This window comes from Pelodiscus sinensis, chromosome 14 (assembly GCF_049634645.1).
Source record: "Pelodiscus sinensis isolate JC-2024 chromosome 14, ASM4963464v1, whole genome shotgun sequence".
NCBI classification, from domain to species: Eukaryota; Metazoa; Chordata; order Testudines; family Trionychidae; genus Pelodiscus; species Pelodiscus sinensis.
The window spans coordinates 20,855,246-20,882,972 of NC_134724.1; the positions used below are offsets into that span (position 1 = coordinate 20,855,246).

The window sequence follows — 27,727 nt, forward strand, 5'->3', positions numbered from 1 at the left end:
AGTTAGGAAATGCTAGAATTAACATTACTATTTCTTATATTCTTTAATTATTTTCATTTTCAGTTTGTGACAATAACACAGAATTTAATGAACAGTAAGGGTAAAATAGAAACACCTACCAGGAAGCTTAAGTTTCCTGCAGCAAGAATTACAGTGATGCTTAGCTCTGAAGTTTTTGATTGCATCTTCTCCTAGGTTGGCTGGACCAAACACCATATCATATGACCTTGAAAATAAAGTGTACATAAGCTTGGCATGCTTTTGTCCAAGTCAAAGATTAAATACCATTTAATGTTTTTGTAACAAAGCCCATTAATTTTACCTTTTTTCTCCAGCTTTTATAACAGAGGGATCTGTCAAATTTTCACCCACACCTTCACACAAAAGAGAAGAGTTAAATTGGATACAGTATATGAGTAGATTAACACTGTAAACCAGAATCCCTCAATATCAGCAATAAGGATTTCCCAATTTATCATCAAGATAGAAAGTCAAAATTTAAGGGATGACCCCGATTTTGAAAGCTTAAGTGGATTCTGAACAGCATGCAAGCTGACTTGAATTTTCTCTGAAAGAGTAAGATTCCTACATCTTAACTGTGAGTATTTCCATGTTTGATGAATACTTGAGGATATTAAGATACTTCAGATATGGACTGAAAATGCCAACACATAAATGTTAATATTTTTTATTATGCATATCCTAAAGAAAGAAAATAAGTATTTCAATTCCCCCCCCCCTCCGCCCCCATCTCTCTTATAGCACTCTAATGACATAGTAATTAAGCACACTGGTCATTCAAGTAATGTGGATCAAAATTATTATGTAATTCTATGAACACTATTTACAATAATTCATAAGGTCAAGAGAATGTAAGTTACCTTCCTCCAATCCCAATTTCAAAATAAAAACATAAGAACAGCCATAGTGGGTCAGACTAAAGTTCCATCTAGCCTGGTATATAGTCTTCAGAAAGTGGCCAATGCCAAGTGCGTCAGAGGGACTGTGCAGAACAAGTAATCATCAGGTGATCTATCCCCTATTGCCCATTCACAACCTTAACAAGTGCTAGGGACCATCTCTGTCCATCCTGCTAATAGCCATTGATGGACCTGATAATAGCTGCTGATTAATGTCTCTAGTTCTTTTTTGAACCAAGTTATAGTCTTAGACTGCACAACGTACTTTGACAAGGAGTTCCACAGGTTGACTCTGTGTTACGTGAAGAAGTACTTCCTTTTGTTTTTTTTTAAACCTGTTGCCTATTAATTTCATTTGGCTATCTCTAGTTTGTGTGTTATGGGAAAGAGTAAATAGTACTTTCTCTACACAAGTCTTGATTTTAGAGACCTCAATCATATTCCCCCTTAGTCCTCTGATTTCCCAGCTGAAAAGTCTCAGTCTCATTAATCTCTCCTTATACCGAATCTGTTCCATACTCCTAATCATTTTTATTGCTTTTATCTGAACATTTCTCAATATATCTTTTTTGACATGGGATGATCGCATCTGCATGAAATATTCAAGAAGAGGGTGGATGGCTTTATACAGCATCAATATGATATTTTCTCTATATATAAAAAAAATTCTTGTGGGACAAAAGTGACGCTATCATGTCACTCTGAGTCCACAGGCGCTACTTTCACATGGGCTCCCTGCCAGGACACTGTTCACAGACAGCAAAGCCACCTGTCAGCCCAGCCCGAGCAGATTCCACATCCCAAGAAGTCTGTTCACTCAGCTGTGGCCATGGCCTTTTGGGCAGCCTGTTCCTCGGCCCAGGGGCTGCTTTGGCTGGTGTGAGGCATCCTGAGCCCAGCGCTGAGCCACGCCAGCGAGACTCAAATCCAGCCTGGCTCCCTCCTGCCCAGCCACACACAGGGCTGCAGCAGCAACAGCAGGCGCTTCTGCAAGGCAGGTGAGGAGATGCCTGGCAGCACTGATCTGAGTGGCCTGGGCCCCCTTTGCCTGGTACTGCAGCCTCAGCCTTCCTTCTCCCCCACACAGTTGGAGCACCAGCACTGGCTTCCTGCTGGTGGAAGGGGGCAAAATCCCCAAGCCTCGCTGCACGGGGAAGAAGCGCTCCCCCTCCCAGGCTGGGGAAACAGCAGTGCACGAGTGTGTCGTCTGGAGGCTTCCCCTATGCTCCCACTGACCAGAATCTAGCTAATAGGAGCAGCAGGAGGCCAAGCCTGGGACTGGCACAGGTCCTGAAGACCAGTAAGTGCACCCCAACCCCTCCTGCCCAGACCCTGAACCCAACCCTCCCCCTACCACCTTGGCCAGACAACCTCCGACACCCTCCCACTCAGACCTCGCACTCTCAGCCCCTTCTGCATCCCACCTCCTGTCCAGATCCTGCACCCCCATTCCTATCCCACTCACTGAACCCCTCATTTTTTGGCCACACCCCATAGCCTAAGGGGCCCACAAAATCCAGTAACCCTGGAACCCCAAAAGAATTAAACTGGCCTGAGGCCTTGAACCTCAGTCCTGCCTCCTCCCTTATGGGGCTGAAGCACCAGGGGAGTGAGGTGTTTCAGTTAAGGACCACATCAGTGAGGGTTGAGGGTTTTTGGAGGTGCTTCCTCTCCCTCCCCCTTCTCACTTGTGTGGTCCCCAACTGATTTTTCTGTGGGTTCCCCACCTCTGCCACAAATGAAGACAATGTTGAAACCTTTTTGTTGGACATAATATTTTACTTTATTTAAAATGAAGCCTGGCCAACAAGGCCCCAATTTGGGCCCAGGCCCGATCTGGCCACAGCGTCTTGTCTCCGGCCCTGATCCTGGGCAGGCCCCATTGTCCAGCCCCCATCTAGATGCAGAAAAGACCCTGATCCTGGGGGAGACCCCATGTCTTTATTATATGTTCTTTTCTTAATTAGTTCCAATATTCTGTTCACTTTTTTGATTGCCGCTACACACCAGGGTGGATACAAATCAATTTTAAAAAAAAAATTAAAAATTAAATTTTTGTATTTAAATCAAGATTTTTGATACAATCCTTTTTGTGGGAAAAAACTTCTCTAAAGATTTTGAATTAAGATACATTGTAGCTCAAAGATATCTCATCATGAAATAGGGATTATAAATTCTAAATTTTATAGTATGAGATAATATATTCATGTAATGTTTAAGAAAAGTTTTGTAAATGAGTTCCAATAGTTCATATATTAGGGACAAAAGCTTACGTACAGATTATTTAGGTTAATCTTTCTATCTACTCAACGGGGCTCAGTCCAGAAGATACCATCAGGGATGTTATAGTTTTGCAGTTCTCAAACTGTGGATTTGTGTGTGTAGAGATAACTTGCTTCCTAACAGCAAAAATGTTTTTCAATAAATAAACATTGAGGTGAGATATAACAGACTTCAACCCTATTGTGTGTCTGCAAATTTGTGTACACAGTCATGAGAGTACCTCTCTCTAAAAATGCAAAGTTTCAAAAAGTTAAATGAATAGAAGATACTTGGAGGTGGAATCCATCTGGACAAGGAGAAGAAATCTGGAGATAAATGTGAAAAGGGAGGGACAGGCAAGTAGGATATTCCAGAAATGTTGAGGACTTTCTGAGCACAGCCTTCATTGATTTAAGATCTACCATACCATTCTCTTTCTAGAATGCACTTTTATGTAGAAAACCATGATTAAATCATATCTTCCTGACTAGTGATTTAAATCATGATTTAAGTCAAATCCACCCTGCTGCACACTGAGTGGTTGTTTTCAGAGAACTATGCACAATGACTCCAAGATCTCTTTCTTGAGTGGTTACAGCTAATTTAGACCTCAGCACCATATATGTGCAGTTGATGATAAATATATTACCTTGCAAGTCCAGGACTAACAACTCCCCTCTTGTATATTCATAAGTCCAGTGGCTGAATGCTAGCATGACTTCTTCTAGCATGTTAGTTGGAATTATTTCATCACCGTTGTTATTGTTGTATTTTCTAAACTCTCCAGTCATGCACTCCTCAACTGCAAACCACTGCCCAGCTGAGTGACAATATAACAGGAAAACTTCCAGAAACCTTATAAAGAACACATTTAATGAACATTACCAAAACCAACACGAGGAGGCAAGTATACAGTTGCTGTCTGATAAATCTTTTGGTTTAAACAAACTTATTTTTAAAACTGGCTAGCTTATAAAATATGAGTTAAGTCTATCTTTGTTAAGTACCTATAGGAAATATTCTTCCCCAAGATGGTAGCTGAAGATTTGCATGTTAGTACTTATTTAAAAAACATTTTTTCAAGGTGTATTGAATCCCAGGACACACTGTTTCCAAATGGTAATATGCTTGAAAGTATAGTTGGATAGTAGAAAGTGCGCAGTATCGTGAATAATTGAACACACTTACCTAGGAGAATATGGAATGGATTTAGGTTTCATTTGATTGAAAGCAAATGTGAGCTTCTGTGCTGCCCTCTGTTGTTGAATTTCCTACAATTGAAAACCCATAGTACAAGTAATTTAATTACATAATGTAGGGGAAAATGTAGGAAATAAAATAGCAGTAAGGTTAATGTCTTTTTATTCCCTAACAGAAGTTATGTACATTTACACAACTATTTCAATTCCTTCTATATCAAGAAATGAAATAATTTAGCACAAAATAAAAACATATAATAAACAAGAAACATTTAAATTGGCCTTTGGTTTGTATAGAACATTAAAAGCAGAAAATGAATTTTTAATATTTTCACCTGTCAATGACTAGTAATTGGCAAGAATAAAACTTACTCTCAAACAGAGGTGTAACACTGTGTCTTCTTTATAAATGCTTGACCAAGTATTTACAACTTCAGGAAGAAAAGATTTGATGATATAAAGATGTCCTGATTTCAGGATATCATATTCTGACCACGTGCATACTACTTTAACAGCTCGACGTAATCCACCTCCCATCTCCTCTTTACTTAAAAATTCAATTTTAGCACAGAGTCCTAGCTGTGACCAGGAAGACATGCTGTTGTTCAAGATGTTGGGAGAACTTTCTTCAAGGCGATACACAGTGACTGGCTCACCTGTAATATCACAGTACAGAAATATTAATAGTACATTTCTTTTCTGAGAATTTATTACAAACCAGGCTGCAAATATTTAAATATTCTCCTAACCGTTTGGAAGAACCCTATCTAAGCTTTTTCTTAAACCAGCAGGAGGGAGAACATGATGTTTTTGCTTCGCTTAGTGGAAGTAAGTATTAATCACTCAGTTTAGACAGAGCAAAGTATGCCTAGTTACCATAATGATGGAACCCATATAAAATAAGCATAACAAAGCAGAAAAAAGTTTGAAGAGCTTTTCCACACATTTTACATAATTCTTTTCAGAGAAGTTGTATTAACCCGAAGACTACTAGAAGTAAGTCATACAGTTTCTTTTACGCAAACAACTGTATTGGCAAAGATGTGACTATTATTGAAGTCTGCATTTTGTGGTGATCAAGTTTGGTCTGTTCATTCTGTATTAAAAATATTTGACAAATTTTTTAAGTTTGAAAACATTCTTAATGAATCACATTAGACCCTAATTCTGACTTGGTTCCCACCTACTCCAATAACAAAGATTAAGCTTCTTACTTACCTCTTGGAGGCACGGGAGTGAAAGGAATGCTCTGTGATAGTCTCATCAAGTTATTTCTTTCCACAGCTGTAAAGTTATAGAAATCAAGATGACTCAGGCCTAATAAAAAGAACTGCTTGAATTTTTAAACCTGAACTATTCATTTTAAGGTACTGACCTGAGTAGTAGTAAGTGGTGTCCATAATAGGCTTGAAAGGAGAAGCAATACCTACAAAAGTCAAGAAAGAATGAGATGCTGTATACTGCACAAGCATGTGCGTTAAATCCTCATAAACGCTAAGAGTGCATTTTCTTCTACTTTTTGTTTCCTATGTTCTCAGATTGAATACTGAGCTAAAACAAAGTGCTTTGCAAATCTCAGATAGTACATTTAATTCTTGAATATCTGATAAGTTATGAAGCCTGTATGTTCAATACAAATGATTTTTTAAACCCTATGACAGTTATGGATTGCCTGAGTTTATGTATATGATATGATTTAACACTCACTTTTACACTTTGAAAAACACAAAAACACAAGCAGAAAATAGTTCTCTTACTAATAATTGCTTCCAAAACCCATAACTTTTATTTTAGACTGCTAAGAAAAAAATTAAGAGTCATATTCTCTTTGGTTTTCAACTTCATTCATTTCCATATCTTATCACTTTGTAATTCCTTCTGCTACTAAATGTTAAAGAGAAAGAGGCTGGAGAAAGGCTGTTCTCAGTAGTGACAGATGGCAGAACAAGGAACAATGGTCTCAAGTTGCGGTGGGAGAGGTCCAGGTTGGATATTAGGAAAAACTATTTCACTAGGAGAGTGGGGAAGCACTGGAATGAGTTACCTAGATTTTTAAAACAAAATACAGGACTATGTAGCACTTTAAAGACTAACACGGTGGTTTAATTAGATGATGAGCTTTCGTGGGCCAGACCCACTTCCTCAGATCAAATAGTGGAAGAAAATAAATAGTCACAACCATATATACCAAAGGATACAATTTTAAAAAATGAACACATATGAAAAGGACAAATCACATTTCAGAACAGAGAGGGGTTGCGGAGGGGCGGGGGGGAAGGAAGATAAATGCCTGTGAGTTAATGATATTAGAGGTGGGGAAGGGGAGATGTCTGTGAGTTAATGGTATTAGAGGTGATAATTGGGGAAGCTATCTTTGTAATGGGTAAGATAGTTGGGGTCTTTGTTCAGCCCCCTGCGGAGAGTGTCGAATTTTAGCATGAATGCCAGTTCAGAGGATTCCCTTTCAAGTGCAGATTTGAATGTCTTCTGAAGTAGGATGCATGTGATTAGGTCACTGAGACAGTGTCCTTTCTGGTTGAAATGGCAAGAAACTGTTTTTTCTTTGTGATCCTGTCTAATGTCTGTTTTGTGGGCATTGATTCTTTGGCGAAGTGTCTGAGACGTTTGTCCAATGTACATAGCAGACGGACACTTTCGGCACATGATAGCATAGATTATATTTCTGGATGCGCAGGAATATGTATTCTTGATCTTATAACTCACTTGGTTAGGCCCAATAATGGTGTCAGCAGAGTGAATATGTGGACAAAGCTGGCAACAGGGTTTGTTGCAAGGAAAAGTACCAGGGTTGGTATTAGTGTGATATGTCCTGTGGTTGTTGGTAAGAATCATCTTGAGGACAACCACCTAACCCCCCCGCAACCCCTCTCTGTTCTGAAATGTGATTTGTCCTTTTCATATGTGTTCATTTTTTTTAATTGTATCCTTTGGTATATATGGTTGTGACTATTTTCTTCCACTATTTGATCTGAGGAAGTGGGTCTGGCCCACGAAAGCTCATCATCTAATAAACCATCTTGTTAGTCTTTAAAGTGCTACATTGTCCTGCATTTTGTTTCAGCTACACCAGACTAACACAGCTACATTTCTATCACTATTCTAGATTTTTAAGTCTTGGCTTGATAAAGCCCTGGCTGGGTTGATTTAGTTGGGATTGGTCCTACCTAGGGCAGGGGCTGGACCTGATGACCTTCTGAGGTCTCTTCCAGCTCTATGGCTCTGATTAAAAACCTACTATATATTTGAGAGCTTTTCTGCCTGTTTGTTCAAGAACTTTTTCTAAACAGTAAGAGCTAATACCACCAAATTCAGTACACAGCTTCCTCTTACCTCTCTCTCTATATAAACTCTTTTTGTCCTGGTGGGACGACAGAGTGATGTTATCGCATCACAGTGTCCACAGGCTGGAGGGGAGGTAGGCATTGGTGGTAAAACCCAGCCCCACCCCTTCTGCTCAAGGCCTTGTCCCTGGAGCCAATCCCCATCCACCGCCAGCCCAGCCCTCTCTGGTGGTCATATGGAGAGCTGGGGATGGTGCACCATGGCCAGGGCCTGGCCCTCCCAGGCAGAAGTTAGGGTTAGGCATCGATGGAGGGCGCAGGGGAGAGAGAAAGGGCTGGGGCCTGGGCTGGCGTGGGCACGGACCAGCCCTCCTTGGTGGCCAGGGGGAGAGTCTGCAATGGTGAGCGTAGCTAGCAGGGGGCACAGACGCCTAATCATCAGTAAAAGCAACTAGGGTTACCAGATGATTTTAAAAAAATACCGGACACACTTGATCTCCGATGGGGGTGGGGTCTGGATGGGATGGGAGCAGGGCTGGCCGGAGGGAACCAGCTGGCAGGGAGTGGGGCTGGCCAGGAGATGGTTGGGAGGAACGGGGCTGGCTGGGGGAGATCAGAGGAAGGAACTGGCCGGTGGGAAGCAGGGCTGGCCGGGAGGGGGCTGAGGGGAGCGGGGCTGGCTGGGGGAAACTGGGCAGCGGGGAGCAGGGCTGGCTCGGAGGGGGTTGGGGGGAGCGGGCCTGGCTTGGGGGAACCAGATGGCAGGGAGCAGGGCTGGCTGGGAGAGGGGGAGGGGAGAGGGAGAACTGGCCAGCGGGAAGCAAGGTTGGCCAGAAGGGGGTTGGGGAGAGCGGGGCTGGCCCAGGCACACGCAGATCCAGGGCGCTGCCCGGCCCGACCCCCACCCTCCTCCTCTCTACTGTGTAGTTGCGTACTGCCTGACTGGTAGACATGCTTATATAGTGTGAACGTGTCTGCCAGTCAGGCAGTATGCAACTATGTACTCTTACTTAATTACTTTATATGTCGGGTATTTTCTCAGTTTGTTTCCTGGACAACCCTAAACCGGACACCTGGAAACCCTAAAAGCAACATAAGGGTTTGGTTGTGCCAGGAAATAGGAAGTGCCTGGAGTAGGATTGCTTCTCATAAAACCATACAGAAAAGAGAAAGAATCACCAGGCAGGTAAAAGAGGCTGGCTGGGGGCACTTCTCCTCCAGGCATCCTTAGGGAGGACAGAAGGGACCGAAGACCCCCACGATTCATATGTCAACAATATTGGCTGTTCCCCTTAGTCAGAGAGCAAGGGGAAAGTGCAGTTTGTTGCATTCTTCACTCTGGCTGGGGAGTGCAAGGAGCAGATGAGCTGTATACTTTACTCCATGCCCAGAGCCCTTCCTCACTCCCCAACCTCAATATCCTCCCATACCTCTAGCCCTCTGCCTTCAGCCCTTCCTTAAGGACCTGAGAAACACCAGATACACATGTTCATATTTCATATTAGAATATTCATTACATGTGCTATATGCATTGAAAATGTACCTCCACTTGTTTGGATTAAGGCAAAAAAGCTTACCATTCAAGCCATCATCTTCAGAAGGCCTGTAAAAGAGAGAAAGTGTTACACAGAAAAGTACTGGATGTTACTTGTAAGACACACTCTTTTTATTCTTTATGATTTTATCCTTTAAGATACAGCAACCTGGAGTCACTTTCTGGAGCTTGCAGTATTGTTTTACAACTTTGCTCTACTTTTCAAAGACGTTAGTAAGTTTCTTAATTATTAAAACATGCGTGTGCACTCACCAATTAAATATTTGTACATATAGCCTTACTACACATACTATACTCAAAGCCTTACTATAAATGCTTCATGTATGACAGCATATCCCACAGAGGTGTTTAACTGAAAACCTACATGTTCACAAGCCATTTCTATTTCAATCATCATACTATTATATCAAAGGTTTAACAAACAATTAACCAGAAGGCATGAATTAGTAAGGAATGTAGTAATGACATAGTTTCAGGGGAGGACTCACAATAAAAGGTACGTTAAGCATCCATTAAGTTAAATATACATAGTTAAAAATACACATTCACTAACCAGTGTCAGTGCCAGGGTATCACACTCACGTAGAGATGTGGCTTGTCTCTCTCACCAACAGAAGTTGGTCCAATAAAAGATGTTGCCTCACTTACTCTGTCTCTTTAAATTAGACTACTTCCTTTAGGTGCACATTCTATCCTCAGATATACATGCATAGTCCTGTTAACTTGTCAATGTATTTCAATGAATAAAATGACTACCATATTTTCCGGCATATAAGACGACTTTTTATGCTAAAAAACATCCCCCAAAAATCGGGGGTCGTCTTATACGCCGGGTATACAGGCAGTCCCCGACTTGCAGGTAGGAACGGGGCTTTTCTCGCCCCGGAGGACACAGATTGTGGGACCTCGCGGTCCCACCGCCCGTGTACTCCGGGGCGAGAAAAGCTGCTCCGTGTCTCCCTGGTCTGCAGACCAGAAAAACGCGGAGCAAAGCCGCGGAGGGGCTCGGGCAGCGGGGCAGCCCAGGCGCGCCTGGGATGCCCCGCTGCCGGCTTCCCCCGTGGCTTTGCAAAGCCTCGGGGGAAGCCAGCAGCGGGGCAGCCCAGACGCGCCGCGGCTGTCCCGCTGCCGGCGTCCTCAGAGGCTTTGCTCCTGGTGTCCCTGGTCTGCTGGAGACAGTCCCCAGCAGACCAGGGGCACCGGGAGCAAAGCCTAAGCGGCGGTGGGGTGCTGCGCTTCTGAGGCTTTGCTCTGACAAAGCCTCAGAGGCGCGGGACCCCGCCGCTGCTGCGGCTTTGCTCCCGGTGCCTCTAGTCTGCTTGGGACCATCTCCAGCAGACCAGGGATACCAGGAGCAAAGTCGCAGCCGTGGCGGGGTCCCGTGCCTCTGAGGCTTTGCCAGAGCAAAGCCTCAGAAGCGCGGCACCCCACCACCGCTTCGGCTTTGCTCCCGGTGCCCCTGGTCTGCTGGGGACCGTCTCCAGCAGACCAGGGGCACTGGGAGCAAAGCCGGGGAGGTGGAGGGGTCCCGCGCCTCTGAGGCTTTGCTCTGGCAAAGCCGGGGAGGCACGGGACCCCGCCACAGCTGCGGCTTTGCTCCCGGTGCCCCTGGTCTGCTGGGGACTGTCTCCAGCAGACCAGGGACACCGGGAGCAAAGCCGGGGAGGCGGAGGGGCGCTGCCGGTTGGCCTCTTAAGTAAGGGGGGGTAGTCTTATACGGCGAGTATAAGACAAAAACCTATCTTTTAATTAGAAAATTAGGGGGTCGTCTTATACGCCCAGTCACCTTATACGCCGGAAAATACGGTAATTTTATTGGGGGGGGGGAAAGGCCACAGGCTAGATCTTTTCTCTAACTTACAGGGATACCAGTCATTCAAATAAAACAAACCATGCTTGTCAACAGTTTAATGAAAAAAGTTATTTGTTTTCACTTTACTGTGTTTAAATATTGCTTACTGAGTTGAAAGTCGCCCTCTCTAGGGGCATATAAAAAGATATTAATGCAATCCATTTTGAAGCACTTGGAAAAGGGGAAAGTGATCAGGAATAGTCAACATGGATTCACCAAGGGCAAGTCATGCCTGACAAATTCGATTAGCTGCTATGATGAGGTAACTGGCTCTGTGGACATGAGGAAGTCAGTGAATGTGATATATCTTGACTTTAGCAAAGCTTTTGATACCGTCTCTCACAATATTCTTGCCAGCAAGTTAAGGAAATATGGATTGGATAAATGGACTGTTAGGGGGATAGAAAGCTGGCTAGATTGTCGGGCCCAACAGGTAGTGATCAATGGCTTAATGTCTGGTTGGCCGTCAGTTTCTAGCAGAGTGCCCCAAGGATCGGTTCTAGGGCCAGTTTTATTCAACAGCTTCATTAATGACCTGGATGAGGGGATGGATTGCACCCTCAGCAAGTTTGTGGATGACATTAAACTAGGGGGAAAGGAAGGGATGTTGGAGGGCAGGGATAGGGTCTACAGTGACCTAGACAGATTAGAGAATTGGGTCAAAAGAAATCTGATGAGGTTCAGCAAGGACAAGTACAGTCCTGCACTTGGGATGGAAGAATCCAAAGCACTGTTACAGGCTGGGGACCAACAGGCTAGGTAGCAGTTCAGCAGAAAAGGACTTGGGGATTACAGTGGATGAGAAGCTGGATATAAGTCATCAGTGTGCCCTTGTAGCCAAAGACTAATAGCATATTAGGGTGCATCAGGAGGAGCATTTCCAGCAGATCTAGAGAAGTGATTATTCCCCTTTTTTTGTCATTAGTGAGGTCACATCTGGAATATTGCATCCAATTCTGGGGCCCCCAAGTATAGAAAGGATGTGGATGCATTGGAGAGGATCCAACGGAGGGCAACCAAAATGATGAGGGGGCTGGAGCACTTGACCTACGAGGAGAGGCTGAGGTATTTGGGCTTATTTAGTCTGCAGAAGAGAAGAGTGAGGGGGGATTTGATAGCAACCTTTAACTACCTGAAGGGAGGTCCTAAAGAGGATAGAGAGGCTGTTCTCAGTAGTAACAGATGGCAGAACAAGGAGCAATGATCTCAGTGGGGAAGGTCTAGGTTGGATATTAGGAAAAACTATTTCACTCTTCCAGCCCTATGATTTTATGATTTTAAGACGAGTTTAAAACTTGATCAACTAAAAAAATAGTTGACTATTTGAAATATGGCATTTCAGTTCTCCCTTTGATTTTTAAAATGCTTCCCATTTTCTAGTTTTTAGAGATTACACTTTAGAGACTCATGCTCTCATAGTGATTAAAGTCAACCAGAATGTTTTAGAGCCACTGCCACGGTTACTGAAACCCCAACATTAAAAGTCAAACACCGAAAGAAAGGACTATGCAACAGAAAATAGTTGGACAATTCTACCTTTACTGATTTGAAAACGTACTTACATTTGATTGCTACTCGAAGGTCTACCTTGTAACCAATCCTTCAATGAAAAAGAAAGAAAAAAATCTCAAGTATTTTTCCCAATATTGAAAGCAGAATGGTTCACGTAATCTCTTTGTATTGTCGATGTTAAGATATGAAAAACTTTTCTGTGGAATTTTTCAGGACAGGACTGAAAGTAGTTGAAGTGAAATACTGTATTCAAATATAGTGGAAAGTATATAGTAGAATAGTAATATATTACACTTTCAGTATGTTATGATATCCAAGAATAAATTAACAAAACTGAAACGGTGATTATATTCATTATGGTTATTTAGAGGATTATTTAAACCCTTTTACACTAAGTGAAAACATTCTTTATAAAAAACATGAAGCAGCACAAGTTAATGCATATCCTCACAGAGCTGTGCAGAAGACAAATACTCTAATCATCAGTCCATTATCCTTCCTCCTACTTCCAGGCTGCTTCTTTGTGAACCTACCGGAGACCACCACAAACTGAGCTTTACTCTTTCCATATAGACCATCTATTTCCCTCCCTCTGTACAGTAATTCCTAATTTAACACGGTAGATACATTTAAGAAAATTATCGTGTTAAGTGAAAACGTGTTATGCGGGGTCAATTTTCCCATTGAAAATAATGGAAAAGGTGGGGGTTGCATTTCAAGTGGTGAGGAATGGGGAAACCCAGTCGTCGGCCTGCAAGCTGGGTCGGAGGATAGGGAGCAAGGCGTCCGGAGAGAGGGGATCTCTGGGGAACGGCACAGCGAGCAGCAAACCCTCTGCCGCTTTGAAGGGAGGCGGGGGAATCCCTGCGCAGCTGCCGGTGACTGGCCGGCTGGGGAAATGGTGTTATTTTGGGGACGGTCGTGTGGTTTGAAAAAGTTCCCAAATAAATTCGTGCTATCTTGAAAACATGTTAAGTGAGTGATTACTGTGCATCATCTTGTTTCAGCTTCATACTTATTTCTGTTAAACTGCACAGTCATTCATTCCCAGCATGATTTTTGACCCAACTATTGAGTATCAGCAGGAATACTACGGTAGTTTTGCAGGGATCTTCTGTCAAGAGGTCAGATCTGTATTCCTTTCTTTTTGAGGCTATCAAAAGACTTCTTTGAAATCCTGCACTGTATCTGTACAGAGAATGATTTCCCAAGAAGACACTCAGATTCCACCTTTCAGAGGTACTTTTTAAATTGTAACTAGGCAAGCAAGCGCACAGTGAATATCACCACTGAATGTCAATTGGTCTATATCTGACATTTTAAAAATTCTTTGAGAACTTTGATAAAACGGTCAACTTGTGTATACAAACCGTGAGCAAGGCAGCCTTAGAATCTACTTGCTGAGTATCTTCAGCTGATGCTCTTCTACTTTTGTTGTGAGCTAGAAAAGAAATGAATTCACAATCTGACTAGAGAATCAGACAAATATGTGTTTACTAAAATAGAGAATGTCTTGAATCCTTACTAATAAAATGAGCAACTGAGCCATTTAATCTAGCCCCTAAAAAAAGAATAAATAGATTTGCAAAATGTATTCTATTACTCTGTATGTCTTCCAAAAAGACAAAAACAAAATGGCTTGAAAAATATGTAAAATAATTTTAAAAGTAAACACCCTCACCTTAAAATCTAGTAATTTGTAAATAAATTATGTTAATCTGTAGCATCTAAATCTCCCTGTAATTTTTGCCATTTTAAAGTTACATTTTCCTTTTTTTATAGAACACTAGATTCTCTTCTGTGCGAAAAAGGACCAGAATAGGGGAACCTGACTATTTTGGAGGAAACAGCGCAACTGACTAAACAAATGCCCAAAGTAAAAAACCTTGAGAATATAAAGAAGATTATCCCTTACTCTCAGTTAAGAGTATTCTGATGTTTCAGGTTAAATATATATTCAGAGAAAAGTTTGATATTTATGTTGATGCACTCTTTGAAATAATGATTAAATATTATGCATTTATATAAAATCAGAAATAAAATTGGACTACCAGAGAAGTTAGTACACTTACATTGTTCTGAATGAACTGCCAAAGAGTTTTGGTGATAGTCTGTAAATCCACCACAAGAATTATCCTGTTCTATGTTGCAATCAGTTTGAAGACCATCCTGTATTATAAACATATATATTGTTAGGAGTTCATCATTCCTATTGTACTTTCCTTTCTACAGCATGGAAATCGGCTTAGCATTCAGCATTCAACTAGTACCATCTTTCAAATTTACAGCATATATACATTTTAAGGGTACCTTTATGGCTTGCTAAATTCACAAATACTTTCTTTTCAATTCAGTACAGATGTTAAAGATGAGCACATATTTACAACTATTTTGAGTAATAATTTAAGAAAGGGCAATAAGAATTTCTTTTCATAAACAAAATATTATTACATTATTCAAGAACAATTATGGTACAATCTATAAGTTAATTAACATTTTCAAATTCTAACTCTTAAGATCTGTAAAAATAAACGAAGTTCAATTTTAAAAGGAAATATTAAATTAGAATTTACTACTTCAGATTCTGAATATTTACTCCTAAAGAAAAGTAAATGAACACTGATATGCACAGTTGTAAATATATTGTAGCCATATATGAAAAGTGTATGATTAGCTCTCCAATAATTCAGTGTTACCAATTAAAGCCAATTTTCAAAGACATCAACGAGTCATTTGTGTCTTCTTATTCATCTTCCCTAGGAAGCTACAAAATCTCAACACTACTTCACTAGCTCTTTATAGACTGCATACGTTTAATATATTTGATCACCAAGTAACAAGCAAAGATAGCATTAATGTCTACAGGTCTAAAGAAAGCCAAAATTGCAGGCAAATGGAATGAAAGGAATGCACGAACTAGCACAGATCAGAAAAGGGCCACAAAAATCATTAAGGGTTTGGAATGTCTGCTATACGAGGACAGGTTAATAAAACTGGGACTTTTCATCTTAGAAAAGAGGAGACCGAGAGGGCGGGGGGGGGGGGGATATGAGAAACTCTATAAAATCATGGCATGGAGAAAGTAAATAAGAAAAAGTTATTTACTTCTTCCCATAACACAAGAACTGGGATGGGGGGGGGAGAGGGTCACCAAATGAAATTAACTAGTAGCAGACTTAAAACAAACAAAAGGAAGTATTTCTTCACACAACACACAGTCAACCTGTGCAACTCCTTGCCAGAGGAAGTTGAGAAGTCTAAGACTATTACGTGGTTCAAAAAAAGAACTAGATAAATTCATGGAGGATAGGTCCATCAATGGCTATTAACCAGGATAGGTAGGTGTCCCTAGCTTTTGTCTGTCAGAAGCTGGGCATGGATAACAGGAGAGAGATCATTTGATGATTACCTATTCTGTTCATTCCCTCTGCGGCACCTGACATTAGCCACTGCCAGAAGACAGGATATTGGGCTTGATGGACCTTTGGTCTGACTCAATATATGGTTCTTAGACACACAAAGTGGAGACACTTATTCTGGTTGATTACTAGAAAGTTTGGCATTGATCGATCCAATTGTTAAAATACCATCTCCAACAAAGACTAAAGGCTTGTGCTTCATCTTAAAGATGTGAGCAGACCCCCTAAGTCAGGGACACTATTTACATTATTCCTTTGCAGCATCATGGCTTACACAGGGATTAAGTTCATCCTCAATTTGTGCAGATGGTAGGTTTTAAAAATAACTAAACTTTTTGAACACATGCAGAGTCACAGCCCGGCCTCAAAACAGTACTCAATTTAAAGATTGGTGGGGGATTTTTGAGCAAAAATTAGAGACAGACCCTCATCACAGAATACACTCATATATATTCATGCACTTCATCTCTAGAGCACACTACCAGTCACCTGAAATTCAAAGATTATTTGAAGAAAATCCACAGATCCACGATTCTAAAGAGCAGAGTCATAGAAGTTAGAAGGTTGTGAACTGGACTTGTTTTCAGGCCTATGATTAATGGGATGTTGTGAGCTTTTTTAAAAAGAGTTCAACTTCTAAGGTTGGCTTGACCAAAATTATTTCTTTCATATTCCTAAACAGAAATATTATGCATGCACTCAGAGAAAGTGAGTGTTATCCATAGCTCCAATCTCACTGAAGTCTTAGGCTTTAATTACTATAATCATTATTGCTTTTGGTGTCTTGCAGCCATGGCTTCGCATTGCTTATATTAGAAGTAACTACCTATCTACCAAACAATCAACCAAAGGGCAACCATTTTAAGTGTCCTGAAAATGCTGGTATGCTCAAAAAGGCATCCCTAGTATATGTTCTGAGCCTACTAATATAGCAAACTTACAGCTGTTCATGTCAAGAGGTTGTTCAGTGGTGTTTGATTCCAGACAACAGGTGTCACCAAAAGACTTGCAGCTAGAGCACTCCAGCCTGATGTACTGAGCTGACTTTGGAGCCTCCAAAAGGTAAAGAAGCAGCAGAGCAGAGGGGAACCAGCTCCAAGCACTTACACAGAATCTACTGTCTATTTTCCGGCAATCTCTGTTATTCAATATGCTCCCAACTGCAGATCCTCCTCCATAAACATAGAAGTTGTGCACATGCAATCACCTGTGGTGCTTAAGTACTCTAGTAGTGGAGAGGACTTGCTAGCTCCCAGCTTCATAGAGAGTGCTCCCAATAACAGGAAAGCCTGCCAGGAAAAGGATTCCTACCTACAGACCATCCAAGGGTAAGGGATTTTAGGTACCTAGCATCCTACTTGCAAGTGAACATTAAATTTTAATTAGCTTACTTGAGATCTCACCCTGGTCAGTAAAACTTGAGATTAATGTTATGTCCTTTCAGATTTTTGGCTTGAACTTGGCAAAGAGTTATTAGAAGAATTTACTAAATTTGGTAAATCATTTAAAGAAACAGCATAATTTATGAGTAGCCTATCAGATTAACTTCAAATCTGGTGGGAAAAATCTCTGTTGGTCATAGACCAGAGCCCTATCTGAGGGGATGTGAGGTTTTGGGGAGGAGAGAGAGCAGGAAGAAACTGGGAGTGTTGAGAACAGAGTTTTAATGGAAAGAAATTCAACCTTAGCTATGGTGTAGCTGCTATTATTGGTTGTGAGAAGTGGGGTAATGAACATGCAAATTGAAAAAGTTATTTATTCACACAAGTATCAATGTGTCTCCACTCTTTGGTGTAAACCTCCACTATCTCCAAAGTTCTCCTCTTCACACAAGAAGTTCTTGAGTTTCTTCCATACTCCTGCACAAATAAAAGCAACTCGCCAGATGCAATGGTCTCTCAACTTAACAAAACCATTTACTTGATATTTGGTCATCTCCATGCCCTCCAAAATAGCTCTCTTAGGCTACGTCTAGACTGCAAGCCTCTTTTGAAAAAGAGTGTCTAGACTACAACCAGAACTTCTGGAAAAGCAAGCCGCTCTTTTGAAAGAGGAAGTCTGGATACTCTCTTTCCAAAAAGCCCTGTTTGCATTCAAGAACACTTTTTTTCGAAAGAGCACTTTCGAAAAAAGGCATTCTTCTTCGTAAAATGAGGTTTACCGCGGTCGAAAAAAACCCTCCACGTTCTTTCGATTTAATTTCTAAAGAACTCTGTGGCAGTTTAGATGCAGGGGAAGTTTTTTCGAAAAAAGGCCACTTTTTTCAAAAGAACCCTTTAGTCTAGATACACCCTTAAAGTCTTCCTGTTGCTCCCATGGACTGAGCTACACAAATTAAAAGGCTTCAAGGTCACACACATTAATTGAACACATCAGGAAACATACTTCAGAACTGCAGTTTTCTAGAAGTGTTATGAATGGACACTGAAGTGGAATTCTCCAAACTATGTATCTAAAGCCTTACCTCAAATATTTAAGAATCTGTTGACATACCTTATTCATTCTTTTAAATATATCTTAACTTCTACAATGAACAAGCTTCATCTTCGATACTATAGTAACTGTAGGTTGAGATTTCCCTCCCGTGTCCTTTCAGTGGAAATTCAAGTTATATCTTGAGTCTTGACTATTTAAAGTGGACATTTCCAGTAGCATAAACAGATGCACATTTTATATCAGTATTCAGTTCAATTTTTTTTAGTAATACTCTTGACTAGCTCAGTACAAAAGGACATCATTTAATAGCAAGTGTATATCACAAGATCAGTCAAAGATAACCACCTAATCATGAAGATAATTCAGAAATAAGATTTTCTCCTTGGAATGTAGTGTGAACAATTTTAATAGAAACTGCCATAAGAAGTGAATTATAATATGTCACCTTATTTTACAAGTTGTAAAACAAGATTACAATTAATTTCAATCTTAAATATTGCAGTTGCTTTTAAGTTATGAATTTAAAATGGGCAATGATTCATTTTGTAACCATATAGTATATGTTGATAATGCAATAAATCAAGATTGGATGCTTTTTCTAAAAGATACATTCCAGGGGTTATTTTTGGGAAATTGTATGGCCTGTATTATACAGGGTTAAGAAAAGATAATCACAACCATTTCCTCTGGCCGTGGAATCTATATATTATTCTAATTAAAATGAAAGTATGATTTTTCAATTTACTTTAATGGCTAGACTAATGGTGGCCTCTATGAAGTTACATACTATCAAATCCTGTTACATTTTACTAATTTCATATTTTGCAGCAACATACTTTCATAGTTATGGTTGCATTGTTATTGACTGTTAGTAAATTTTTCACATAAATCTTGCCAAAAATCTATTCTCACATTTTCAAAAAATTACTATAAAGTAACTATACATGAAAAAGATGTCAATATCCACTACCAATGGCATTTTAAAAGTAAAGATTTTAGTCTTACCTCAATATTACCATTTTTGTCTTTAATTTTAATCGCTGACTCCTTAAATCGTAACTCCATGCTGTCTCTGTGACCTTTGACCCAGTAAATTGAAAAATATAAAGTATTCAGTATCAAAGATAAATACCAAAAAAAATTGGAACATGCCAGATATTCTATTATGCTGGGAACAGAAACTGTAATAAATGCTGCTAGTGTTTTCATTGAGAAAGACTTATAATGAAGAACTCTGAAGTAAATGGATATAAATCAGAAGTTAGTAGAGATAAGGAACTGTTGCATTTCCTACATTAAAAAGTATAAAATGCCACAACAATAAAATTCATACAATATAAAAAAATTACTACTTCAAGAAAATAAATTAGATAGTTTCAAAGGTAACCTTCATATACAATTTTATTTGATATTCTGAGTCTATTTTACATAAATAGAAAAATATAGAAAAAGAAGATTTTCTTGTGGTAGGTTTTTAAAATATACACTTCATCCGAATAGTTACAGAAAATATCAGAATTCCACCAATGCGCATGCCTTTATATGAAAAACATAACTGATTGACAAGATATAACTGCACCACATCTGAATTTCTATTATATTTTATATTTATTTATAATGGATGAAGAGTATATTCTAAATTCCAAAAGGGCCATTTAATAAAGGCATGGCTCAAGTAAATAAGTATACTGAGAACTCAGCTTTATTTGTGCTGTGATATGTTTAGCTTTAAAGACCTGATTCAGCTATAGAGTCAGATTTCAAATCCTTTGTTGTTTTTAAAAATACCACAAACTAGTAATATAAAGGTTTTCTGTATTGTAATGAACCTGCTAATTATTACACAATTAAATGCTTTGCCACCAATCTAAAAGTTCAAAAGATGTTAACATCTAAACATTGTGGCAACAGAACTTAAACGTAACTTGAAATAGTCACTATTACTTGGAAAAAAGTGCTTTAGCTAGATAACACTTGCATAGTTGCTTGACAGGTTAAGACTATGATCCTCCAGTTGTATTTGGGTATAATTTAAGTATTTGGACTCTTAATTTACAATATTTTGTTAGTATACCAACACCTATTTTTTAAATGAATCTGCCACTGTTTTATTAATCAAAAAAGGTCTACATAATCTAATAAGAACATGCATCATTTTACTATTCTGTAAAAATTGAAGAAGCATGTAACAGTGAATTAAGAGAGACTTTGGAAAGTTTTCTAAATATTACTGTATTAAGAACAGTGGTAGATCCCGGTCACAGAAGTATTGATGAGGATAGAATAGGAAGGATCCCTGAGATTGAGACAGTTACCACGAGATATTTATTCATGATTCCATTAGCCAAAACAAATCTTTTGCAATTTCTCTTTAAAAAAAATAGACAATATTTTTTACTTGGGCAAAAAGCGGGACCTTAAACTTAGGGCTACTAGAGTTCAACTGAGCTGTAGAAATGATAATATTAAGAAACTGTTATTCATAAATAGCTGTCCAATGTCGGTCTGAAAAATATTGTCTATGTGACAGAATTATAAAGAAATTATAATTTTAAAGTTAAACAGCCATACAATTTAGAGAAAATAGAAAGGTTTAAAAAGCAAAGCACAATGATAGAATAAAGTCACCTACAACCAGAACAAACCCCAAATATCATACAATTCTTGATAAATCAAACCTTGTGGTTTCGATTTGGTCCATAGTTTTTGAAGAAGTCCTGTAATGATGTTAGAATTTAAATCTCTATTTTTTGTTTCCATTGCTTGAACATGCTGGCTTTTGAAAACTTCATCTTTAACCTTCAGTTTTTCATGTGAACCACCATTTGGGTCACAGTTTATTGCTGATGCTTGGTTGCTGGATGACTGAGGTAGCTTCTTGTGGATACCGTTCTCAGAGAACTGTTCATCATGTGTATCAGCTCTGCTGCTGCAGTTGTAATCATTAGAGTCATCGTCATCATGAATAAAACCACAATTAACGTATCCTCCACTTTCAACACAAGGCTGGGTGAAAGCAAGGCAAGCAGAGCCAGAAGCAAGAGGATAAGAGCAGCTACTAATGAGTTCAGGACATTCACTATTTATTTGGTTATACTTACCTACAAATGCGCCAAATTCTACAATATTATCTCCTTCTGTAGCCTTAGATAAAACTGCAGCTTCATTGTTTGTTGATTCCAGCTGACTTTTGCAGCTCGGCTGAGATGGAGTGCTAACAAAAAGTTTAGCTGTTGGTGAAGACAGATGTGGCATGCTGTTTGATGAATTGCCTAATTTTTTATTTTTGTTAATGGATTTTGAGGTCTCTGCACCCTGTAATCTTTGTCGAAGTTCTGGAGGAGAAACAGCACTTAGAAATAAGGCACTGCCTGAGGAACCTGCCTCTTGAAAGTTTACTTCTTCCCCCCTAGGAACTGTAACTAAATCTTGATCAACTGTCTGATGTTGGATCTCTCTTTCATTGTGCATAGAAATGTTACAAAATAAAGCATTATTTTCAAGGTTTCCTTGTGGAAAAGAAGAACCATACACATTTCCAATGTTTTTTTTCCACACTGAAGATCTTAGAGGACCATCATCAATAAGATTTTGTGCCAAATGTTTTGAAATGCTTAACTCCCGCGTAATTTCATTATGGACTTTGCTGGCTTCCGAAGCCTTTTGTGCAGTTAGTGTTTTTAGCGTATCCACAGTGAGAGCAGAGAGATCTTGTAGGTGACCAATCTGAGAATCTAAAGAGTTCAATGACCGTTTGATGTAGTTGACTCGATCACCAACTTCTTTGATCTGAATGCACATTTGTTCAACCCTTGGGGGGGGGGGGAGAAAAAAAAAAGGTAAACTTTTTGTTCTCAAGCTATAAACAAGAAGCACTTCTGCTATACTTTACCAGTTTGGAAAAGGAAAAATGTATTATCTCTAATTTAAAAAGGTTTAGGGTGGTTTAGTTGATTTCAGTGGACTTGTAGAAAAAAGAATACTTGTACAGGTTGCAACTCTATACCCTGGGAAACTCTGGTCTGGCAGGACCACAGATGTCACAGGATCAGAGAATCCTGGCATACTGCAGGGTATGGGTCGCCCCAGTAGTCCAGCACGATGCAGAGGGAAGCCCAGGAGCCCAGCACTCAGGGGATTCAGTTCAGCTGGGTGGGGAAACTGGGAAACCTGCTGCGCAGCTCAGCTGTTCAGGGTTGGTGGGGCAGAGAGTTAGGAAGGCCAGAATGCAGTCCAGCTTGGTGAGTGAGAAGGATCAGAAGGGAGGCAGGAAGCCCTGTACACAGTGCAGCTGGGCTACTGGGGGAGCTGGTAAGCCCGGTGGGGCAGTAGCACCAGCAGCAAGGGAGCCAGAAATGATCTCCACTGGTCCAACAAAATCTCTCATCCAGGACCTGTCAGGTCCTGAAGGTGCAGGATTAGAGAGATCTAACCAGTACATAAATAGGCATCAAGGAACAAATGCACAAACCAGCACATTTCCTAGTATTATTGGTTGACACCCATTCTGATACATTTGAGAAGAACTCTTTAAAGGTCAGTAGCTCTTCTACAACTCAGAAATAAAGACAGCCTACAACAGTCTTGTAATAATTTCTACACAGCCAAGAAAAAGTGTCATGCAAAACAGTCATGAATACTTTGTACATGCAACGACAACATTTCCTGATAATGGGGTTTTAAAAATAAGAGAAAGTTATTCACCTGATGTAGTAACTGAGGTTCTTCTTGATGGTTGTCCCTGTGGGTGCTCTACCTTAGGTGTTTTCAGTGCCGCTGAACATTTAGTCAGAGATTTAAGACAGCTGCACATGTGTGCACAGTCGGCTGCACATGTGGGCAGCTGGCACGTGCTGTTTGTAACGGCTATTGCTCGTGCGCAGCCAACTGACCCCTTAGTTCCTTCTCTGCACAGAAACAGAGGAATTCTGGAGCAGAGGTGAGGAAGGGTGGGTGGTGGAGAACCCAGAAGGACAACCATCTCAAAGAACCCTCAGTTACTGTACCACGTGAGTAACCTTCTCTTTTTTCTCTGAGAAGCGTCCTTGAGAGTGCTCCGTCTTAGGTGATTATGAAGCACTGTTTTTGCCCGGTAAGTCTTTATGGACCGTGGACAATATAGCATGTCCGAAACATGTATCCATAGCTGATTAAGAGTCAATGGCATAATGTTGGGTAAATGTGAGAGCCGAAGCCCTTGTAGCAGCTCTGCAAATGTCTCTGATAGGTACGTTTGAGAAATGCAGTGGAAGCTGCCATTGCTCTAGTATAGTGTGTCCTTATGGATGTTGGGGGGCTCAAAGTTAAAAACAGAGTATAAGAGACAGCTACTATCTGCTGTCCATTTGTATAATCTCTCTTTGGAGATAGATGTGTCCTGTAATCTCTCTGCAACAGCTATAGAGTATCTGGTAGATTTCCTGAACGATTTGGTCCTTTATAAGTAAAAGGGTAACGGCCTATGACATCCAATGTGCGAAGCATGGTTTCCTTGTTGTCGGTGTGAGGAAGAAGACTGGTAAGTATATGGTTTCATTGCAATGAAATCACATAGGTATCTTGAGAAGGAATTTAGAGTGCAGCCAGAGGACAACCTTGTCCTTGTGGAATATGGTACAAGGAGGATCAGTCATCAGGGCTCCCAGTTCACCAATCTGTGTGCCAAAATAATAGCTACTAAGAATGCCACTTTCATGGAGAAGTGCAACAGGGCGCATGTGGCCATGGGTTCGCAGGGCTTCCCCCCTTAGTGCTCTGAGTACAAGGTTTAGGTGCCATGCTGGAGTTGGGGTTATGATTGAAGGGTACATGTCTTATAGCCCCCTTATAAAACGTTTAACTGTGGGATGTGCAAACAGAGAATTCATGAATTGTGGAGTGTAATGCTGTAATCACAGCAAGATGCACTCTTCTGGAGCTGAGGGAGAGCTGTGACGACTTGAGAGATAATAGATGTAAAATTTCCAGAATACCGACTATCAAAAGTGAGAGGTTATGTGAACTGCACCAAAGGGTGAATCTGTGCCACTTACAAATGTATGTCTTTCTTGTAGATGGCCTATGAGTATTTAAGATAATCTGTTGTACAGCATCTGAACACCTTGATTCAAGAGAGGTCAGCCAGCGATGAGCCATGCTTGTAAGTGAAGGTTCTGGATATTGGGATGACGAAGCCTGCCCCCATCTTGAGTGAGGAGAGTGGAAACTGAAGGGAAGTGCCACGGAGAAGCTTGGATCTTCTGAAGCAGGTAAGGGAACCATGTCTGTCTCAACCAGTTTGGAGCTACCAGTATGATCCCGGCTCTGTCCGGTTTTAGTTTCAGAATCACCTTGTAGAGCAAGGGCAGTGGTGGGAAGCCATACACGAGTGTTTCATCCCACTTTATTGTGAATGTGTCCCCCAAAGATTGGGGACCTAGATCTGCTCTGGAGCATTACATGCCGCATATGGTATTGTTGTTTGCAAAAAGGTCTATAGTGGGGTATCCCCATCATTTGAACACCAGTCTCAACATGCTCAGGTTACTTTCCCATTTGTGGCTTAGGGTAAACAGTCTGCTGAGATTGTCCGCTAGGGAGTTCTCTGCGCTTGGGGAGATAGAATGCTCTGAGGGTGATATTGCGCAGAATGCATCATTCCCAGAGGTGTACTGTTTCTCAATATAGTGGGAAAGAGCAGGCTCTGCTCTGGTGATTGACACAGAACATAGTTGTCAAGTTATCCATAAGTACATGTACTGACTTGTCGTGGATGAAGCCAGCAAAATGTTGGCAGGCATTGTGAACTGCTCGGAATTCCAAGAGGTTGATATGGAGTTTGGGCTCTTCTGGTGATCATCAGCCTTGGACAACTTGTTGACCGAAGTGGGTTCCCCACCCTAATAGTGATGCATCTGTGGTTACTGTGACCGGGAGAGTCACAGTACATCCTGAAAAGATGACCCCCTTCAGTAAGCAGTAGTTCAGACATTGGAAGATAATGACTCCTCTTCACCGAAGGTGTGCTGCGGCCACCACGAAGATCTGGGAAAAAAACTATTGGTGTTGTGAAAAGTCCAAAGGCGAGCACAGGATAGCAAATCTTAGGAAGTGTCTGTGTGCTGGGTGTATCGAGATGTGGAAGCATGCATCCCGTAGGTTAAGGGTGGACAGCCAGTCTCCCTTCTCTAAGGCTGGCTGACAGCCTGTATCACTAGGGAATTGGGCTTTGGATGGGAGAATAAAGAATCTGCCTCCTGTGGTGCGACATAATATTTTGTCAGATCTTCTGCAGGTCATTGGGACAGTGGCAGGTGTCTGCCATGTTGTTTTCGCCAAGTTCATGAGAGTGGCATTTATAGGTAATGCCACCTTAGCAGCCAGGAAGGCGTGTAAAATGTTTGTTAACTTGTGCTGGGTCTCTGACAAGTTAAAAAGTGATATGTCCAGGGCATCCGCAACTTGTCTGTACAGCTCCTGGAACAGCTTGAAGTCATCTTCTTAGGTTGGGAATGGAGGCATTATTGTATCATCTGGTAATGAGGACAATATATGGGTGGTGGTAGAGAGTCTGGTGTTGACTCCTCATCCCCTATCTCCTATTCCTCTCCCTCCTCTGTTCTTGAGACGGTGGCAGAGGGTGCAGGAGACATTTGGGACCTTGCTCCAGAGATTCTTTGCAGTTGAGGCTGGGCTTGCTGTAGCCTATATGTAGCCTAAAGGTCCCACAGTACAGCTAGCTGGGAGGGGCTGGTAAAAGTGGTGATCACCATTGCAGTGCTTGCCACTGAACAGGGATGCTGCACCTTCTGTGACGAATGAACTTGGTGCGTGCACAGTACTGGAATCATTGTCATCACTGGATAGCGACAGGGGAGGAACTGACCCTGATGGTGTCACAGGCAGGGAAAAAATGAGATGTACTGGGCAATGGCGTTCCTGACACTGAAGTTACTATGAGATCCACTGTGGTGGACTGTTGCGGTGCCTTTGTGCTCAGTGCCAGAACCGGCGCAAGTATAGTTTCTGGCAGGGGCTTAGCTAATTGATCTGAGCTTTTGCTCAGCACCGGTGGTGCTGGGTGCTTAGCATGAGCCTACAATGTAGAATACTTGATCTGAGGAGGCTGTGCCAACTGCTTACTCTGCACCAAAGATATGCTTGGTGGAAGCATCACTGAGTTCGGTGCTGATGCTGACCGCTGCTTTGTTGGTGCCGACGGAGTTCACTTTGGGTTGGAATGTGTTGAGGTCTTAGAGCTAGAGCAAGTCTGTTTTTTTGCCCCTCGGGTAGTCTCTGTACCGGACATGTCCGGAACCTTGCTGTCTGGTGCCTTGTGTGCTGCCCGTGCCAAGGTTGATTTCTTTGAAATGTGAGTGCTTTTCTCGGGAGACTCGCTCCTAGAGGATGAATGAGAACACTTTTTGGCTTGATCAGCTGTATTATCTGAGGGTCTCACCCTTGAGGGAGTGACTTCTCAGAACTCACAACAGACAAAAGCTGCCTGGGTAGCAAGGAGTGTTTGGGGTCAGATGCAGACCGTACCACTTTATCCACTGACAAATTTAAGCTGGAGTTCTCTGGCCTTTCTGGTCCTCTCAATCAATTTCTTGCAGTGAGGGCACTTGTTCGTTGAGTGTCCCTGCCCAATGCACTGCACACACTGAGCATGGCCATCCAATATGGGTATTGACAACCTACATGTCAGACTCTGCTTAAAGCTTGGTGAGCTAGGCATGTCCTTAATTTTTTAAAAGAGTATGCAGGTTCCGACTATGGCCAACAGCAGCAGAGAAGGAACTGAGGAGTCGGTTGGCTGCACGTGGCACAGTAGTCATTACAAACGGCATGTGCCAGCTGCCCACATGCGCAACCAACAGAAGGCACTACTGTCATAAATCGCCAACTAAAAGTGCAGCAGTGCTGAAAACATCTAAGGTGGAGCACCCACAGGGACACGCCTCAAAGAAGTCAAAGTTTTTATTTAAATTTTTAAGTTTCTACATAAATTTTCTACCTTTCAAATGTGACTCGAATTCTCTCTTCACTTCCAGAATGGAATTTATCATCTTTTTCATTGAAATACATTTCAACACACAGCTCTTCAAAGTCATGAAGTTTCTTTTGGTCTTCTTCGGTTAGGAAGAGTTCTAAAGAAAGAGGAAAACAACAATTATTTGAAGATGAGAAAGCTACTGAACATCACGAATACCTAAAATAAGTAGCCACGTTGATCAATGGGATAGGGTAAAAGAGGATGCTACACAGTTCTATAGAACTGGGTGGAAAATG

The 27,727-nt window shown here is 41.1% G+C and overlaps 1 protein-coding gene across 2 annotated transcripts in view; it reads right to left on the bottom strand.

The window, feature by feature from the left end:
- TRPM7 (transient receptor potential cation channel subfamily M member 7) overlaps positions 1 to 27,727 on the bottom strand; it is a 116,085-nt gene that overhangs the window by 6,971 nt on the left and 81,387 nt on the right. Inside the window, exons 25-38 of one of the 2 annotated variants that reach the window (XM_075897155.1) lie at positions 27,453 to 27,585; positions 21,559 to 22,268; positions 19,463 to 19,536; positions 14,675 to 14,771; positions 13,973 to 14,043; positions 12,653 to 12,690; positions 9,261 to 9,286; positions 5,757 to 5,807; positions 5,600 to 5,665; positions 4,754 to 5,037; positions 4,371 to 4,453; positions 3,832 to 4,037; positions 323 to 374; positions 120 to 226 (exon numbers count right to left, since the gene is read on the bottom strand). In XM_075897155.1, the coding sequence (XP_075753270.1) occupies positions 120 to 226; positions 323 to 374; positions 3,832 to 4,037; positions 4,371 to 4,453; positions 4,754 to 5,037; positions 5,600 to 5,665; positions 5,757 to 5,807; positions 9,261 to 9,286; positions 12,653 to 12,690; positions 13,973 to 14,043; positions 14,675 to 14,771; positions 19,463 to 19,536; positions 21,559 to 22,268; positions 27,453 to 27,585 (1,998 nt within the window). Of the gene's footprint in view, positions 1 to 119; positions 227 to 322; positions 375 to 3,831; positions 4,038 to 4,370; positions 4,454 to 4,753; positions 5,038 to 5,599; positions 5,666 to 5,756; positions 5,808 to 9,260; positions 9,287 to 12,652; positions 12,691 to 13,972; positions 14,044 to 14,674; positions 14,772 to 19,462; positions 19,537 to 21,135; positions 22,269 to 27,452; positions 27,586 to 27,727 lie in introns of both variants that reach the window. The other variant, XM_075897154.1, reaches the window with a different exon arrangement.